This window comes from Falco biarmicus, chromosome 4, assembly GCF_023638135.1.
Source record: "Falco biarmicus isolate bFalBia1 chromosome 4, bFalBia1.pri, whole genome shotgun sequence".
NCBI lineage: Eukaryota > Metazoa > Chordata > Aves > Falconiformes > Falconidae > Falco > Falco biarmicus.
The window spans coordinates 64651476-64668460 of NC_079291.1; the positions used below are offsets into that span (position 1 = coordinate 64651476).

General features: G+C 45.6%; 1 protein-coding gene and 1 long non-coding RNA gene across 3 annotated transcripts in view; one reads left to right on the top strand and one right to left on the bottom strand.

The window, feature by feature from the left end:
• The window catches only part of MLLT1 (MLLT1 super elongation complex subunit), a 32371-nt gene extending 22556 nt beyond the window's left edge, over positions 1–9815 (bottom strand). Inside the window, exons 1-3 of one of the 2 annotated variants that reach the window (XM_056336407.1) lie at positions 9656–9815; positions 6394–6574; positions 3723–3805 (exon numbers count right to left, since the gene is read on the bottom strand). In XM_056336407.1, coding sequence (XP_056192382.1) covers positions 3723–3805; positions 6394–6574; positions 9656–9667 — 276 coding nt within the window. In that variant the 5' untranslated portion in view covers positions 9668–9815. The remainder of the gene's footprint in view (positions 1–3722; positions 3806–6393; positions 6575–9655) is intronic. The other variant, XM_056336406.1, reaches the window with a different exon arrangement.
• Positions 9816–12479: 2664 nt separating this feature from the next.
• On the top strand, positions 12480–16098 carry LOC130149184 (uncharacterized). The gene is made up of 3 exons (XR_008821822.1): positions 12480–12708; positions 15630–15791; positions 15914–16098. It is a non-coding gene; the product is annotated as an uncharacterized LOC130149184 (long non-coding RNA).
• The last annotated feature ends 887 nt before the right edge of the window (positions 16099–16985 follow it).

Consider the following 16985-nt stretch of genomic DNA (forward strand, 5'->3'; position numbering starts at 1 on the left):
TGCAAGTCCTGTGGCCTGCGCAGACCACTGCAACTCTCTAGAAAGCCTGGAGATACAAACTGTCCAGGCTCACAGCAACACTCAAAATGCATATTCTGTGATTCAAATGACAAGACTGAGAAAGCACCTACTTACTGAGGAACTGAATTACAGCACTGGAAGGACAAACACGTACCAACAAGGCATAACTATGTTCACAGAAGAACAAGCTCTTGCACCTTTTTTTTAATATTCTGCTGACACTTCCCTGTCTGACAGAAAGGCACCAAAAGCTTCAGTGGGGCCAAGAGCACTGACTCTCCTACTCCAAACAGGCAACAACAATAACAAAAAGAGAGTACTCCAACACAAAGAGTTAATGGGCAGTTTTATGCAAAGTTGCCAAAAAAAATAATAATAATCCCTGATGAAGCCCATTAAAACCATTTTTAAGCCATTCTTAGTAAAACTGTTCCTTAGCACTGAACAGGCCCGTGTTTCTTTAGCCAAAGCAAAGAGTACACTGGCTCCGACAACCACTATTTATCATCCTAGTAACAAATTAGAACAGGGAAAGGAAACTACAAAGAAAGAAGCCTTAAACTGTGGGGGGAAAAAAAATTCCAGCCAGCCACGGCAAAGATCAACCTTCACCGATCAGTTCACCCCCTCTTTAAATCCTTTCTCTTCTCACCTTTACAAAGCTAAACATGCATCGATAAGCAAATCCCACAGCCTTTGCAACTCGTTTCAACTGAGAGAACACACAACAAAAACGTGCTAGAATGTAGGGAGCATATGGCCAGAAAGACCTACCCGATTCCTCCTGCCCAGCCACCTACGGAACACTGCCTTCCACCCAATCCCAGAATCAATCCATAACATCTACTTGAAAAGAGTTATTCAAGGATGAGTCCCAAATGCTGTAATCAGTTCAGGCAAATTCAGAACAATATATGCTCCACACACAACAGCTGATCCCCACCAGTGTCAACAGGTTTACAGAGATCAGAGTGAACATATGGTCTCAAAGTAGTAAAGACTTTTATTTATTTGGTGCTTTAATGTCACATTCTTTAATGCAGGAAGGAGAAAATAGGCTGTATTCTAAGCCTTTGCCACTCTTCCTCCTCCTCCTCCCCAATATTTTTAATTTCTACTGTATCCCAGTCTTTGCTTATTTGTTTTTGCATTTCTATCTTTGCAGAATAATTTTCCTTTTACATTTCCTTCAACTTCACTTACTGAAAATAATCATAGCTCTTAATATTTCAAGATGGCATTATCACCAGGCAATAGCGGTCAGAGGAGCCAAATTCTTCGCATCGTCAGGCAGCTTCTAAGCTTCCTGCAATCATAAGTACCAAGCTTAACTTCCAAATGTGCAAAGAACATTACATTTGCTGACATAAGGACAGAAAAATTACTTTTAAGGCGTAAAAGCAAATTTCAAACAACTTCAGTATAGCTCATGTATTTGAAGCTCATGGTTGAACCTGGGAATGTGTCTCTGTTCAAATGACACGCTGGAAGACAGAAGCTATCATGTTTTCCCTCAGCCGCTGCCTGCCACAAATTAATAATGGGAGGTGCCATCTGAAACTCCTTAATTAGTCAATTTGTCAATCAGCTTAAAAGTGAAAAAGAACTAGTCTGTAATGCATGCAGCTAAAAAAACAGGGCAAAGATTAGTATTTTGAAGATCTGTAATTTTGAAAACAAGCCTGCAACTAAACCTGTTCTGTTTATTTTTCATGTTTCTGAAGACCAAAATGTCAAAACCAAACCACCTTCTCCTAGATTAACTGCTACTTCCATTGTTTCCACTAAGAACAGAGACCACCTATTTCCCTTATTTATAAAAGTCATCCTATCCCTAATGCTAGAAAGAACAACTATGCAGTCACGTGTTTATAGAAACAATGAGAAGTGATGACCTCGGTGGGTGTGAAACCAAGTTATATTCAGAAGAGCTGCCAGTTCCATATTCTGCAAGGAGCACAGGAATATAAGGGAGGGAGAGAAAGAAAACCTATGAATGCAGACAGTCAATGCAAACAAGTGCATCCACCAAAAAATACAGGAAAGGCAGAAATGAGACAGAAAGACCTGAGGACTTGCGAAGGTCAAAGCCATCAGAGACCTGCAGGGAAAAGGCAAGTGTGAGAAAAGACTGGGTGAAGACAGGAAGGAAAAATAAAAGGTAAGAGTAGAAACAAAACACAGTTCACCCATCACAGTCATTAGAGATTCCCCGTACAATGAATCAGCATGGAAAATTCACATTTTTTGGTCAGAACATAAGGGTAGATTTTGAACCTGAATTAAGCCAACATACCAGTGCAGATGAAGAGTTTCCTATTTCCATCCAAAACCTCAGAAAAGCCACCAGAAGTCAAACTACTTCTAAACTCTTGAGGGCTTTTTCTGCATTCAAGTAGTAGTTTTCAGTCTTTGCCAAAAAGCTGCTTCTATCAACAACTTTCATCCCCAACCCTCTAACTGCCATTTCTCTTCACATCCTTCTGGCTTACCCCACCCACTCAAAAGAAACTTGTGGGCAAAACGTTCCCAGGTTTAGAAAACAAGTCTTCTTGTGGTTCAGTCTCATTATTTGGCTTATTACTCAGACTCATAAAGCGGGGTTAGAGCAATGCGGTAGGCCAAAAAAACAAACTAAAATGTTAATTATTCACAAAATGACACTACCAGGAGAGTACACTGCGCTAGACTGGGGAGAGAAGGAAACAAGAGACAGGTATGTTTGTGGGAGGTACAATGGAAAGGACGCTGGGAAGCCAGACAGAATTCGGTTGTTATACGTGGTCTGCTGTCAACAAAACCCGGGGTAATGGTTTGTGCTCAGAGGGCTGAGGGTGCTGCGGGTGAGAGCATATGTTACAGTGATGCGGCTTAATGGACAAATTCTTAGTTTATCTAGGTTCCCTCTTAGGGATAATAAGCAAAGCAAATTCTTTTATTATTTAAGTAGTAATCAAAGCCAGAAAGAGTCATTATTCATGTTTAACAAAACAATTTAACTGGATCTGAGTTAATAGGAACACAAGTGCCCAAATCCCTATTTTCATAACCTTCTTCAAGTCATGTAGCACGTGACCTCTGCGGTAAGACTTCAAGCAAGCAATAAATCCCAAATTTTAACCTTCATATACTTGTTGGCAATGCATCTTAAGATTTAAAATATTTAGTGTTTTCTTTTTGGAAGAGTACTGAATGAGAACAACAATCCTTTTAACATAGCTGTAAATACTCGTCCTATGTATGCAAATGTTTGTCTTGGGCCTATACAGATTTTATACCTGTGTAGTAAATTTAATAAGACTGCAAATAAAAAAAAAAAATTAATATATTGCCAGTTAACACAGTATTTACAAATTTTTACAAATAAGTGTTTTATGTTTTACTTCCCCATTTACATAAAATATCTTAAACCACTTTAATACTATCCATACTAAGGAAGGTTGTTACAAGTGGTACAATCCCTTGTTCAGAATCTCTGTGACCATTGACTGTCCTGATATTACCTTTCTACACAATTCCATTTCTGCCAAAAGCTTTCTTTGAAGTCTGGCAGGAGCTTCCAACTCCCAGTTAAATTCTATTTATTAGACTAATAAAAAACACACACATAAAACAGTCACATAATTTAGAGTCTTTCTGTCAGGCAGTTTCAGGCTCTGGCACAGCTCAAAACAATTAGAAGACCAGAAATCAGATTCTACCTTATTTTTGAAGTGCACTTCAATAGGCATAATGAAGCCTGCGTAGCCAGACTCCTCCACTTTGTAAGGGGGCTCCTTGCACACTGAAAAGAGAACAGACAAATGTTAACTTTGAATATAATGCAGCTTAATTTGAGCCAAAAAGGAATTACAAGATGAGTAATAGGCCTCTGACAACTCAGGACACATTTAAAACACTGACCTTTGTGGGAAAAAGAAAAACCAAAACAAAATAAGATGGTGGTCACAAGCTTAGTTAAGAACATGAAAATCTGTTCTTAGCTCCTCCCATGGAAAGGAAACATAAAACACTCCATGCCAGAGTCTCCCGCAATTCTTCCCCCTCTTTTGCAGTGAGATACAGTTACATTTCTGTGCTGTTCCACAACAATGCAAACCGCCTGCTAAAGCTGTCTTGCGAAAAAAGGGGAAGACCTAAAAGGTGGGAATTGGAACAGTACAGAAAGGTAACGTTTACTTTGATTCTCATATTTATTAATCAAAACACTATATACCATGCAAGCGGATTATTTTTTTTCCTTGAAATGCTCTCCTGCAATGCTCAATCTTCATAATTACGTAACGACCATACTACCAGCCGCTTCATCCAAACATCATAACAAACCTGAAGGGCAGGTAAGCACTGCCATTTATTTAACATACAAGGAAATGAAGAAAGGTTAAACAGTTTGCCACTAAGGTCACAGGGCTGCTTACTGCAGAAACATCAATTACAAAAGTTAATTGCTTTAAGAAATTCATCTGCATGCCTCCTGCCTCAGTTCCCCCTGTCCTACTACCTATGCTACCGAATCCTTCCTGTCACCTACCACTGCATTTCAGTATAGCAACAGCAGAGCTGAAGGATTCTCAAATCATTTATTTGGCCATGGCATACTTCTACATAACAGCTGCCAGAAGAAACATGAGACGAACACAAATATTCTCCCTCTCAGGAACCGGATGCACTTGCTTGTAATTTATGCACTACAATATATGTAAATAAAGTAAATTAAGTAATTAGAGGAATTCAGTGCAAATCTTTTTACTTTCTCTAAAGAATTCCAAGCAATTAACATGACTAGGAAACTACCTCAGACCTAAAAGGCACACAAATTATTTTCCTTTAATGCAGATATATTATCCCCAGCTCTAAATCTACCATCATTAAGGTGCTAGAAAGCAGTATTCAAAATTCAATTGTGAAAAAAGAGCACATCTAAAAATAATAAAAATCTCTAGACTCACTTTAACTTGAACTTCATACAAGAACCCTATCGTTCAGGGGAAAAAGCCCAAAACCAAAGAACAGTGCCAATATGGCAGCAGGAATCTTAAGACTATCTGCCAAGCAGCCTTTGTTCCTTTGCTGCTGTATTCTAACAAATTAAAATTACTACACAAGCAATCTGCTAGTAGCACAAGCCTACCTTCACCCGTAGCTTCTGCTCCAAGTAAGAGCAAACCATCTGAAGAAACCCTTCAAACAAATCTAGAAATAGTATGCATATGTCATACCATTTACGCACAACCCAGACACACTTTGGTCAAAAGCAAGCTGGCATTATGAGCAAGCTTAAGAAAGCATGCAAAACCTAGAGATCAGAAAAAACCTGTCTCTTTAAAGGTAGATGATACGCAATAGACTGCGCAAAGACCACGTACTATCCCAACACAGTTGTTTGTAAGTCAGTAATTGCACCAGATGACAAGAATTACAGCACAGCAGATTGTAACTTTTATCCTATAAATTAGCTTTCAGCTCAGGACTGCACTTGCTTATCATACATCAGTTTTACCACATCAATTTGAAGGAGATGATATTAATACACAGACTAGATTCACATCCTCATGAGCTGAACACCTTTGAGTTGCTTTCCACTGTGGACTCTCATGAACAGCCCATGTAGCAGGTAGTCCTAAGACATCCTGTGTGACCAGCAGATTTCCAGAGAAATATTTCAATTAACATTACACAGTAACTTACAGCAATACTATTAGGCAGCCAGCATTCCTTGTAATGCTACATAACAGTAACACTGCAGATGTAGTTACACAATCTTAAGCAGATCTAACTGTGCTGCTGCCCAAAAGGGCAATTCCTGCTCCTCCACCTCAGCTATGCGTTCCTGCTGCCCCGTGCCAAGAATAAGGTTCACATTGCTGCACAGAGAGCAAAGAACAGACCCAGCAGACAGTAACACTACAATTTGTACACTATCCCCATCCATGCTGACAGCACAGTGCTCACACAGAGACGTGCGGCTGCAATGTACGTATGTATACAAGCCCAGTATTTGAACATCTCTCACCAATCACATGCCTCCAGTCTTTGTTGGGAAATATTAACAAATCAAACCCATCTTTCCCATTTAGTAACCTGAATTATATTCTGCTGTCACTAAATGTCTTGAGAACTTTCATGTACTAGAGCCTAAATAAGAGAAAGCATCTCACCTCCAGCCCTTTCATCAGAAGAAAGGTCCCATTCTCCCTGACCTTCCTCAAACAAAGACAGTAAAGGTTAAAGCTGAAATGCACGCAATGTACATTTTGCTCCTCTTTAAGAAGTTAATTTTACTGAAAAGTGACAGTCCAAGCCAACCTTGACTTGCACAATGCCCTTTCGTACAGAGAAGGCCTAATAACACATCTTCAAAAATGCACTCACCTCGCTTGGGTTTTGGGAAGCTCTCATGTAGCCGAAAGACCACCCTTTCCACAAAATGCTGGATGTCACATTGCTCCGGGCCACGGACAAACACCATCCAGTCATGAGTAAACCCTTCAGTGGTGGGCTTTTTCCGCAGTTGGGCTCGGTGCCCCAGCTCCAATTTCACTTGAACTGTGCACTGTTTTAGGACAGAGGTAAGACCATAAGGAAAATGAAACAGCTTGCGTGTTATGCATAATGCTAAGCCCCACCGACAGAAGACACTGGATCACCGTAGGGGAGGAATACAACAGCCTCCACAGAGAGGTTAACTCATACTGAAAAGTACAATGTTATCAACAGAAAACGTATCATAAAAATAGCTCCTAGCACCACTTCATACCTATTTTCTTCCTAATATTAGCATTGCAGAGAAAACAGCTTTAGAAGAGGGATAGGTTTATCTGCCTCCCTTATCATCTAAATTGTCAGCAAAGTCCCAATTGTGGAATCTTTATTTCTAGAAAGTGTCAGAGACAGAACTTGATGTTCACAGCTTAAAGAATTCACAGCACTGACAGAAAACTGATCTTAAAACTGGAAAAATTAGATCATGAATTGGGGGTTTATGATATTTTCTAGAATATGTAATCCATTAGAATAAAACTACAATGCTCTCTGTATTCTTTTAAATACATTTTATTAACACACTTTCAAAGACCAAGTCAACATACAGCATGCTGGCACAACATCCAAGACTAAAATGACCTAATTCTGCTTTGCACTCCCGAATCCTACTCTCATCATTGAATAACAGAGAAGGTGTATTCAACGTCTCACTCAAAGCACAAAAACCCCATTAAATGTCTTAAAAAACAGATTAAATTAATTGTGAAGATCCACGCATTATTGCGGACTTCACAGTCAGAAGAAAGCAAACAAATTAAACAGATGTAAGAGGAAAGGCAAACATGATTCAGACACAAGTTAAAGCAAGCAAATCTCGGGGCAAGATTTGCAGAGACAGGGAATAACACCTAAGGTATCCAACTAATTACTAATTTTGTGTATATATGTTATACAAACTAGACTAGCACCACAGCTATCTCAAACTCAACCTACCCAAATCCAGCTTCAGCAACTGGAAGCTTATAAAAAAAGGGGCCAGTTTTAGTCCTTACCTCCTTCTTCACCTAAGACTTGAAAACAGGTGTCTTGTTCTTTCTGGCAGGTTTCAATTACCATTGGGAAAGGCAACATTATTTGTCATTACCAGTATTACAGGTGGATACAGAGCCAAACCTGAGGGCATGATGTTAGACAATGAACATGGAAAGAGAAAGCTTCCCAAGCTCTAGACAAATGTTTAGGAAAAATATTATCCTCATTTTCCCACTGAGGAACTGCAACAAGGAGTATGACCATGATTAACGCTCAAAAAAACATTTTGCTTCTCCAACCTGACATTTTATGGGAACGTGGTTTTTTAGAACATCGTTAACACTTTATGAAAAAAACACAAGTCACTCAGTCTCAGTATTCTTTTCTTTGTAAAAAGATCACACAGGAGGTCTAGAGAGTACCAGGCATCAAAGCTCGACCTCCCAAATTGTAGCCCAGTTCCAATTTCAACTATAAGCCTTAACACACTCTTTCAGGCCATTATCTTTGCAGCAAAATACCTTCAGCTGACATCCAACACATCAATTCCAAGACTCAGGGACAAACTCATTTAATTCCTTCACCAGTATTATTACAACATTTCTTTAGGTTACCTTCCTCTTCAAGTTCTCTTGGCAGGCCATTTTTTCCCATTCTGCGCTTCATGGCTTATCTACACTAGCTCCATCTCGCTCCTGCGCTAAAAATGAAGATACACTGCTGTCTGTTCTTTCATGTCGAATTAAGGAATTAGAAAAAAAAATGGCAAGGTGTGCTTCACTCAAAGCACTGCAATCTCTCCTACAGTGGAAGAGCATTATGTGGAGACAGTCTGCCTAAATCCTAAGCCCACATAGGAGGGTGCTCGCAGGCCTGCTTTATCTGGGATACTTCCCACAGTGTTCACGAAAGCATTCACATCAACCGAGCCAGTCTGTTCTGCAGCTTCACGTTATCGATTCCATAATTACCCTTTAAATCATGCTACTGTTGCCAGTTACTACCCCTCTTCAGAGAAGTGCAAATGACTGTCAGTCTACAAAATTTGCCTTTCTAGTTGAAACGGCTGAGAAATTTTAGCTGAGAAACAGATGGGACTATGTGGAAGAGAACAAAATTAAAGATAAAAGAGAACTGTTTAACTGAGAGCAAAAGTTGTACTTGCCATACTCCTCACATACCGGTCCAATTAACGATCGCTATGAATTAAACCCGAAGTTGAAACACATTTGAAAATAAGATCTCCCAACATAACACACGTATAAGTTGCTCCACTGAAAATGGAGGGTTTTTTTTTTTTCCCCAAGCGTGTCTCTCAACAAAGGAAAATCAGGATCCTATTCAAACAATTTGTAATAATACAAAGGAGTCTGCTTTTCAACTTCTCAATAAACATTCTGAAGGCTGCTCTGGTTTTTTGTTTGATGTGCTAATTGCCTGAAAGCCGTAACCAGTTTCCATTCACTCTCCTTTGGATAGTTATTCAAAGGATAGTGGGGCTCACCTCCCGAACCTCAGGCTCATAGGTAACCTGTTACCAACCCGCACGCACCCGCACACAAAAGGCCGGAGCCAGCCTGCTCTGCATCACCTCAGGTAAACTTCCAGCATCCATCCCCGCCCGCTGCAGCGCCGCGGCGACCGGCCGCTACCAGCCGGCTCCCCGCCGCCTCCCCGGAGCGGCAATAACTCTCCCGGTGGCATTAACCCTTTGCACGGCGGCTGATGGAGGCAGTAACGCCGGCACCACCCCTCCCCGTAAATAAGCCCGGGCAGGAATTTGCGGGAAATGCTGCTGCCACCCCCCGCCGCGGGCGAGGCTGCAGCGCGGCCGCCCATGAAGGGGCGAGGACTGAGCAACCCGCCCCCCCCCCCAAAAAAAAGGGGGGAGGTGTGCCTCCCAAAGGGGGGCGATGCCCTCAACGCCACCGGAGGGAATCACCTCCCCTCCTTCCTCGAAGACGGGGGTGGCCCCCCCCGATGCAAGGCCCCCTCCCCGGTGCACGGGGAAGGGGGGGCAGCCCCTCCCCACGCGTGCCCCCCGCGCGGGGGGAGGGGCGGCGTCGGGGGCCCCACCCCCACGGCGGCGCGGCGGGGCGGGCGCCGCCGCTCCCCTCACCTGATTGTCCATGGCTGGGCGCAGCGCCGCGGGCCCCGCTCGCTCGCTCGCTCCCGCCGGGGCGGTTTCGCTGGCCGGTCGGCGGGGGGGGTAGTCTGTTTCCCCCCCTCTCTTCCTTCCCTCTACGAGCGAAGCCGCTCTCCGTCCCCCCCCCACCCCCCTCCCCGCCGCCTCGGCCGCCGCCGCCGCCTCCTCGGTCGCGGCCCCTCACGGCCCCGCCGCCGCCGCTCGCCTCATTGTGTGTCACTCACAGGCAGCAGCCCCGCCACCCCCCCGGCGCCCGCCCCGCGGAACCGGAAACCGACCCCACCAGAGAGGCACCCGCCCGCCGCCAATAGCTGCGCCGCCTCACGCCTGCAGGCGGGGCTTCCGCCCGGGAGCCGCCGACCATCCCCGCCTCTGCCTGATGGGCAGTCGCTGTACCCAATCGGCGACGGGCAGGCTACCGAGGGGGCGGAGGCAGGGGCGGGGCCCACGCTGGGTCAAGCGGGGAGTGGGAGGCGGGGCGGGTGGTGGGAGGGAGTGGGGCCTCGCCGCCCCCCCTGCCCCCGAGGCGGGCGCGGCGCTGCGGCGCGCTCCTGCCTTGCGGCGTGGCCGGGCTCGGGCCCGCTCCCCGCTCCCCGGTGCCGCTCCTGAGCCTGTCCCCGGCCCCCTGGAGTGGCGCAGCACAGCTGGCACTGGCACCAAGCGCTTGGGCCTCGTGCGCCCTGGCCGCGCCAACCCGCCCCTTTTCCCTCCCTCGGCCCACGCTTCCCCGCCGCTAGCGGCAGCGAATCTCACCCGTTTATTAATTTCCTACACGAATGAGCTGAGAACAAGGGAAACCACAGCTCCCAGTACAGCGGACACGGCAGTCTAGAATGGCTGGGCAGGGCTGAGCCTTGGCTGGGGAGGAAGCTGGCGGCACTGCTCGCCCTCGGTTCTCCTTGTTCTCCTTCAGCCTCTCTCCTTCCTTCTCATATTTTCTCCATCTCTGCCCCTCTCATTTTCCCCTCACTGTTCTTCATTTTCGTTCAATGCCCCCCCTTTTCCCTCTTTAGCCATCATTTCTTCTCAGTTTCTCTCCTTTTTCCTTGTTCTCCTCGTTTCCTCTCGCTTTCCTTCATTCTCCTGCATTTTTTCCTTGCTCTCCCTTGTTTCCTCAGCTGCCTTTAACTCTCCCTCATTTTCTCGCATTTCCCCCTCACTCTCCCTCATTTCCCCGAGTTTCAATTTTTCCCTCAGTCCCCCTTATTCTCCCCAAGTCTCCTACATTTTCCCTGTTTCAATTTTTCCCTCATTTTCCACAGTCCCCCTCAATTTTCCCCTCAGTTTCCCCCATTTCCCCTTTAGTCTCCCTCATTTTCGCCGTTTCCTCATTTTTTCCCCTCAATCCCCCACATTTTCCCTCAGTCTCCCCCATTTCCCCCTTACACCCCCTCATTTTCCCCCTCAGTCCCTCACATTTTCCCTCGGTTTCTCTCTCCCCTCGGTGCGGTGCCCCTCATTTCCCTCTCAGCCCCCCTCATTTTCCCTCAGCCTCTGTTTCCCCCTGCGGCTCCCTCACTCTCCCCTCGGTCTCTCGCCTCCCCCCTTTGTCCCTCACCTTCCCCTCATCCTCCCGCAGCTCCTCTCGCCTTCCCGCGCTTCCCCTCCGCCCGCAGCCCCCGGGCCCGGCCCGCCGCGCTGCCCGCCCGCGGCCGCGCCGCGATGGAGCCGGCGGGGGAGCGGGGTGTTCGCGGCGGGGGAAACAATATCTCGTTTTCTGGTCTGTAGCGGGAGGCATTTGCAATGCAAATGGGCCCAGGGATTCCTTCAGTGAAGCGGTGGCTATCAGCCGCAGGCTCAGCTGGGTGACGAGCCCGGAGGTCACTGTCCTGGCTGAGAAAGGAGCTGCTGGCTGCGGCGGAGGCAGCATTAAAAGCCGCCCGCCCTGCAAACGCGGTTTTCTCAGCACCGCTGCTGACTCGGAGCGTGACAATTTGCATCTGAAAAGTGGGTTTTGTTTACCTTTTCTTCGGGCTCTAAATGACAAGTTATTGCGCTCGATTTTGTGAGCCTTAAATTAACGCGGGACTGTCTTTACAAGTGCGATTTGTGACTGTTTCTGAGCAAATTTTCTTTTAGGTGCAAGGCAGAATTTTTTTCTTCGCGCAACTTTCTTGTTTGAAATAGTTTGTTGATCTCTGTAAGGCAGAAGAAAAATGCGTGTTAGCCAATAACGTGTGTGTTGCTAACTGATAGCCACAGGCAAGGATTAATCGGTTCCCAAATCATTCTAAAGAGCCAGTTTACCTCATCAACCTGATAGAGGATATTAGTAAAGCAAAATGCTTAATCGCTTCAGTTGGCAACAACAACAACAAAAAAGAGCCTGATTTGGATTCTTTTAAGTGCTCCAGTTTTAATTTTCCATGTTTCTGTCTGATGCAGTCCCAAGAGACATCTCCTCGGACAGTCTCTTTTCTTCTCCATTGAGGCAGGGCCTCTTTCTTTGGGAGTTCTCATTGATATCTTTAATTGTGGACATTATTCCCATGCATGCGACTCTTAGATCTAAATCTTTTATTTTCTAACTCCAGTCCTAGCTATTCACTCATAGCCTCATCACAGTCCATGGTCGGTACATGCTCCCAGGCCTGAATCTTTTCTGGAAATGTCTCTTTTCCCAAGTTTGACTCCACTCTTGCTCTGTTGCATTTCCTCCTTGTGCAAGAGATGTTGCTCAGACGCGCAAGACCCTGAACTTTTCCCTTTCCTGAAAAATTGTCTGTAACATCCTCTGAAATAACATCAGAATTTGCTTTTTATTTTAATTCCCATCGGTGACAAGTTTTCTGCGCCTTTATTTTTGCCTCACCTGGTGTTAATGGTTGTTTCCATGCTCTACCAGTGCAGGACTGGGACTGCCCTCCCTCCACAGCACGCCTGTGTTTACTTCTGCTAGTTTGGACCCAAGTTGCTCCTCCAGCTTTCAGCTGTGACCTGGGGTGAGATCTGAACAAGGACTTTGACACTTCCAAGTCAAGGATGGGAAACCCAGAGCAGGCGCCTGAGCTTGCACAGCACCTCAGGTAAGCAGTCTAGTACATGGTCATTAAACTGCATTAGACTGAAGAAGTTGGGATGCCCCATTCAGAGAAAGCACATTATATTGATGCCTGCTCCAAGCCAGCACCCCACGGCTCTGTGCTGGGACGTGAAGTGCAAGTGGATTCGTTTAAAATGTGCTGGGGTAGCTTTTTACATTCAACTGCGAGAATACTCAAGCAGAGAAATTCCTATAACCAGCCTTTGCTCCTCTAGCTGTTCCCAGCTCTGAACAGTTTCCAGCCCAATGACTGATCAAGCTTACCCCTGTTTTTCTTTTCAAGCTCCCCACCCTGCAAAAAAAACAATCACAGCCAAGGGTAGAAAATTTGCCAGGCTCTGTAAGAGTGCGTTGGGGGTTTCAGGTGCTGGGTAGTGCTGGGGAAGGTGTAGCCAGCAGTCATTCAGGCTCCTCCAAACTTCTAATTTTGCAGGGACATCTCAAGCTAACGAGCTGTCAGCTGAGTGCCTTCGCACCCAAGGCAGCCGTGGGCTGAGCTCCTGTTTCTTTATATCTATTCCAGCAACTTCTGGGTTTTGCAATAAGCGTCTGCAAATCCAATTAGCGTCTTTCTTTGTGGCACTGTATGCTGGCAGAGATCTGCTGTGTTGCTGCCATCTACAGTAGGGCCAGTGCCAATGGATAAGAAACAGGTCTTATTTGCATATTCAAATATGCAAATCATCCATGACAGCTCTCCCTAATTTTTGTTTGGACTTTTTTATTTTTCTTTCCAGAGTCTTGCTTCAAAGATCCTTGTCTTGGACTGAAAGGTGTGTGTTTAATCTGGCTTGGCCCACGGTAGGGGACTATGCCAAGAACTGGTTCTGTCTCCTGGGAGTTGGGGATGGTGGAAAATAAAGTGGAAAGAAGACTTTGTGCTGCACTTTTCCTGGTCTTGGCCAGGTAAACACAGTGATAGGAAAGATTTCTGGGGTGTTTCCCCCAGCACAGGCTAATCTATAGTCCTGGGAAGGTGGAACACATCCTTTCTTTTTCCTGCTGGACCACACCATCCGTGGCTGCTTTAGAGGCCAAACCTGGCTGTTCTTGGGGAGCATGAGTGAAGGAGGCAACAACCGGAGTGTTTGAGAAGAGCTGCATCCTACTTCTTTGGTGGGAAAAGTCATGTCGTGTATGAGATGGGACAGTGCAGCCCATGCTCGGGTGTCCACAGACACCACCTGGGAGAGATGTCAGAAGTGCTCCTCCAGGCACCTCTCCTCCCTCTTCCTTGGCTCCCCTTCTCTGCAGGAACACAACACTGACACCACACACCCCAAACACACACAGACCCTTACCCCCCCTGGCAGCCCCCTAAGACAATCCCAATTTCCATGCAACCCATGATACCCAAATCACCAGCCTCCAAGCAACTTCTCTCAGTTTGCAGCAAAAGTACTGTCCTGTGGGCATCGCTCGTCGGGATGGTTGACTGTACATCAGCTGTAAGGCTCTATCGTCAATTTATATGTGCACGTCTGTATGTTTGCGGCTTGCCCTCCTTATCCTTGGAGAAACAAGTTTCTTTCACTATTTTTTGCCATGCATTATTATTTTCTCATTACTAATTTAGTTGCATCTTCCTTGTTTCCGCTCTTGAACTGAAGACCACAGCTTCTGTGGTCAGTCTCTGCTTTGAGTGGCTTGGACACCAGCCAGCCAAGAAGCAAGGCTGTCTCCAGCACTTAAAGAGTCAGGCAGTGTAGAAAAATCAGGATCTTGTAATAGTCCCAGAGACTCAGAGATTAAGGCACAAACCCTGCATTTGAGCAGGGTTTCTCTGAGAGAATACGTGCCTCCACTTTGTGTCCATGTGCAGCATGACTGAGTGGAAAGACCCCCAAGTTCTCTCCAGGACGTAAGTCAGCACCACCTTCTCTTATCAGCTGCAAAGGGATTATAGCGGTCTTCACCTACTTCTGTGAAGCACGTCCAATGAGCCAAGTACTCTGTGGCATTTCCAAGGTGAACATACCTGCAGTTAAAACAAAGAACAAACGATATTCTAGGTAATAAGGGGCAGATCCTGTACTTACCGTGGCTTTGCCAACAACGGTGTCATGTCCTTATGTACAGCCTCAGAATACAGCTTAAACCTGAAGTCAAGAGAGGATTCGGTTTCTCTGGTGGCACCGAGAGGTGCTGGGTGTTGCTTTGGTTTGCATACAGCTGTTGGTGGCCTTTGTTGTCTTTAGTTCATGGCACAGGCTCACTGCAGGGCTTGTTTGTGTTGGCTGCCAGGGAGAAAACAGCACAGGTAGTGACAGTGAGAGAAGCCGTGAGTTCGGCAGCAATGCTTGTTCTGGTGTAGCAGGGCTCCTGGTTTGCTAATCAGCATTGGGATCCCTGCAGGGAAGCATGTTCATTTGAATCAGCTGTTAATCCCAGCAATATTTATTCTTCTAAAAATGATTCTCTTTTGCCTGTTCTCTGCCTTCCTCTCCTTCTCCAGTTCATGCTCCACACTACAGTATTCACAACACATATTTAACACCAGGGAAGTATAGCGAAAGTCCAGATTGTTAATGGCCAAAAACTCTGATTGCCAAAAAGATACTCCTAGCAACTACTAGCTGCATCTGGGAAAAATTAGAGACAGCTTGGAAATTCTTTAGTTCCCTTATTAATGAAGGACTTAGTAGAAAAAAAAACCCACACTGTAATACAGTTTAGCTTATCTAAGTTCTTTTGTGCCTGAGGAAAATCTAAATTATAGCGTACTACAGCTACTGAAAAATGCAAAAGGCTTTTAATGTACAATAACCCTGCAAACCAGAAGGAAGAGGGAAAATTTTCTTAGTAAGTGGGAACACAATGACAATTTATTTTATTCTTTCTGTGTATTTAGTGCTGGTGAAAAGAGCCAGATGAATAGTCACAAATACGTCATGTCCCTTGCAGATGCAAGATGGGCAGCGCAAGCGTCCTCAAACTGCCCCGCCAACGTGCTTCAATTCTGAATGAGAAGGACCAGCTTTCTGGGTGAGAAAGGAGTCTGTCTCTATTCAGTCTCTGACCCCTCTGCTCAAGGCTGTTAATGAAGGGGCCTCATTAACACCAAAGGTGAGGTTGGCATTATAATGTAGCTACTGGTCCACTGCAGGCTGAATTGACACCTATCAATTCATTTTGCCTGGCTATTGAGCAGCCGTCGGATGATGGTACCTTTCTCTTGTACTCTACAGACAGGGGTCAAGTTTGGCCAAGTGATGTAATGGTCTGTGCTGTGCCAAACCTGCCAGCCGGCTGGACCTGCCACGGAGAGCATTGCACAAGCTGGATTTGCCCAGCACTGAATACGAGCTGCTGGTAGAAGTGCAGGCTGGAGAAGATGGGCCCAGGCATCTTATGTGCCCATTGAAGCAAACACAATCACAGTACAATAGGAGGGAGTGAAATTCACTGGTGAAATTTGTGTCTGCTTTGCATGGGGCTTCTTTTGCTTGATGCCAAAGTCATTGAAAGGTGCTCATCTGCATGCTCAGAGAGAGGCCACCTTCTGACTGGTGACTGTCACCCTAGACAGGATAACCGTTAGTCCACTGAAAAATACCAGACGGGGGAAAAAATAGCTTGAAAAATAGGACATGACAGGAGGAGATCAGTAGGGGAGTCTGACCAGCACTCAAAAGCCTGTTCTGAATTGTTTTCTGAATTGTTTTCTGGATTGATGAGTCCAAAAAGCAGGTAGAAATTACTATCCCAGACAAATATACTGTCAGATATAACCTCTCCCAAGGTGTTTCCTAGGGCTTTAATGTAGTAGTCCAGTGGCCACACACTCATGCTTGCCATGTTTCTGAGCATCCTGAGCTCTGGCTCACAAGGTGTAGTGCCTTTTCCTCTCAGGACTGGTCTTCCTGCTATTTCCAACCCCAGTAAGTCAGTTTGGTGGGTTTTAGAGCAACTGGCCATTTCCAACATCAGCAGATACCTACCCAGCCTGGTGGTTTGATCCTCTCTGTCCTCAGAGCAGGTTGTGAGACATCCCAGAGCTGGTGAAGCAGTGCTTCAGAGACTGTAACATTCAAATCAGTATGAATTTCTGATTTTTGTGGATTCTGGGTCAGCTGCTCTCATGACAGATTCCAGCAAAACAGCTTAGTTTTGCTGGAATGGTATGAAATGAGCTTTCACCTGTCTACACAGCAACTGGAGGTGGGGATTGCCACATATGTAAATGTATGCAAACCACCTCTAATCTAGCTAGCTCAGGTATGATAGCAGTTCAGATAATCCTCCACACTGCAGTATGGG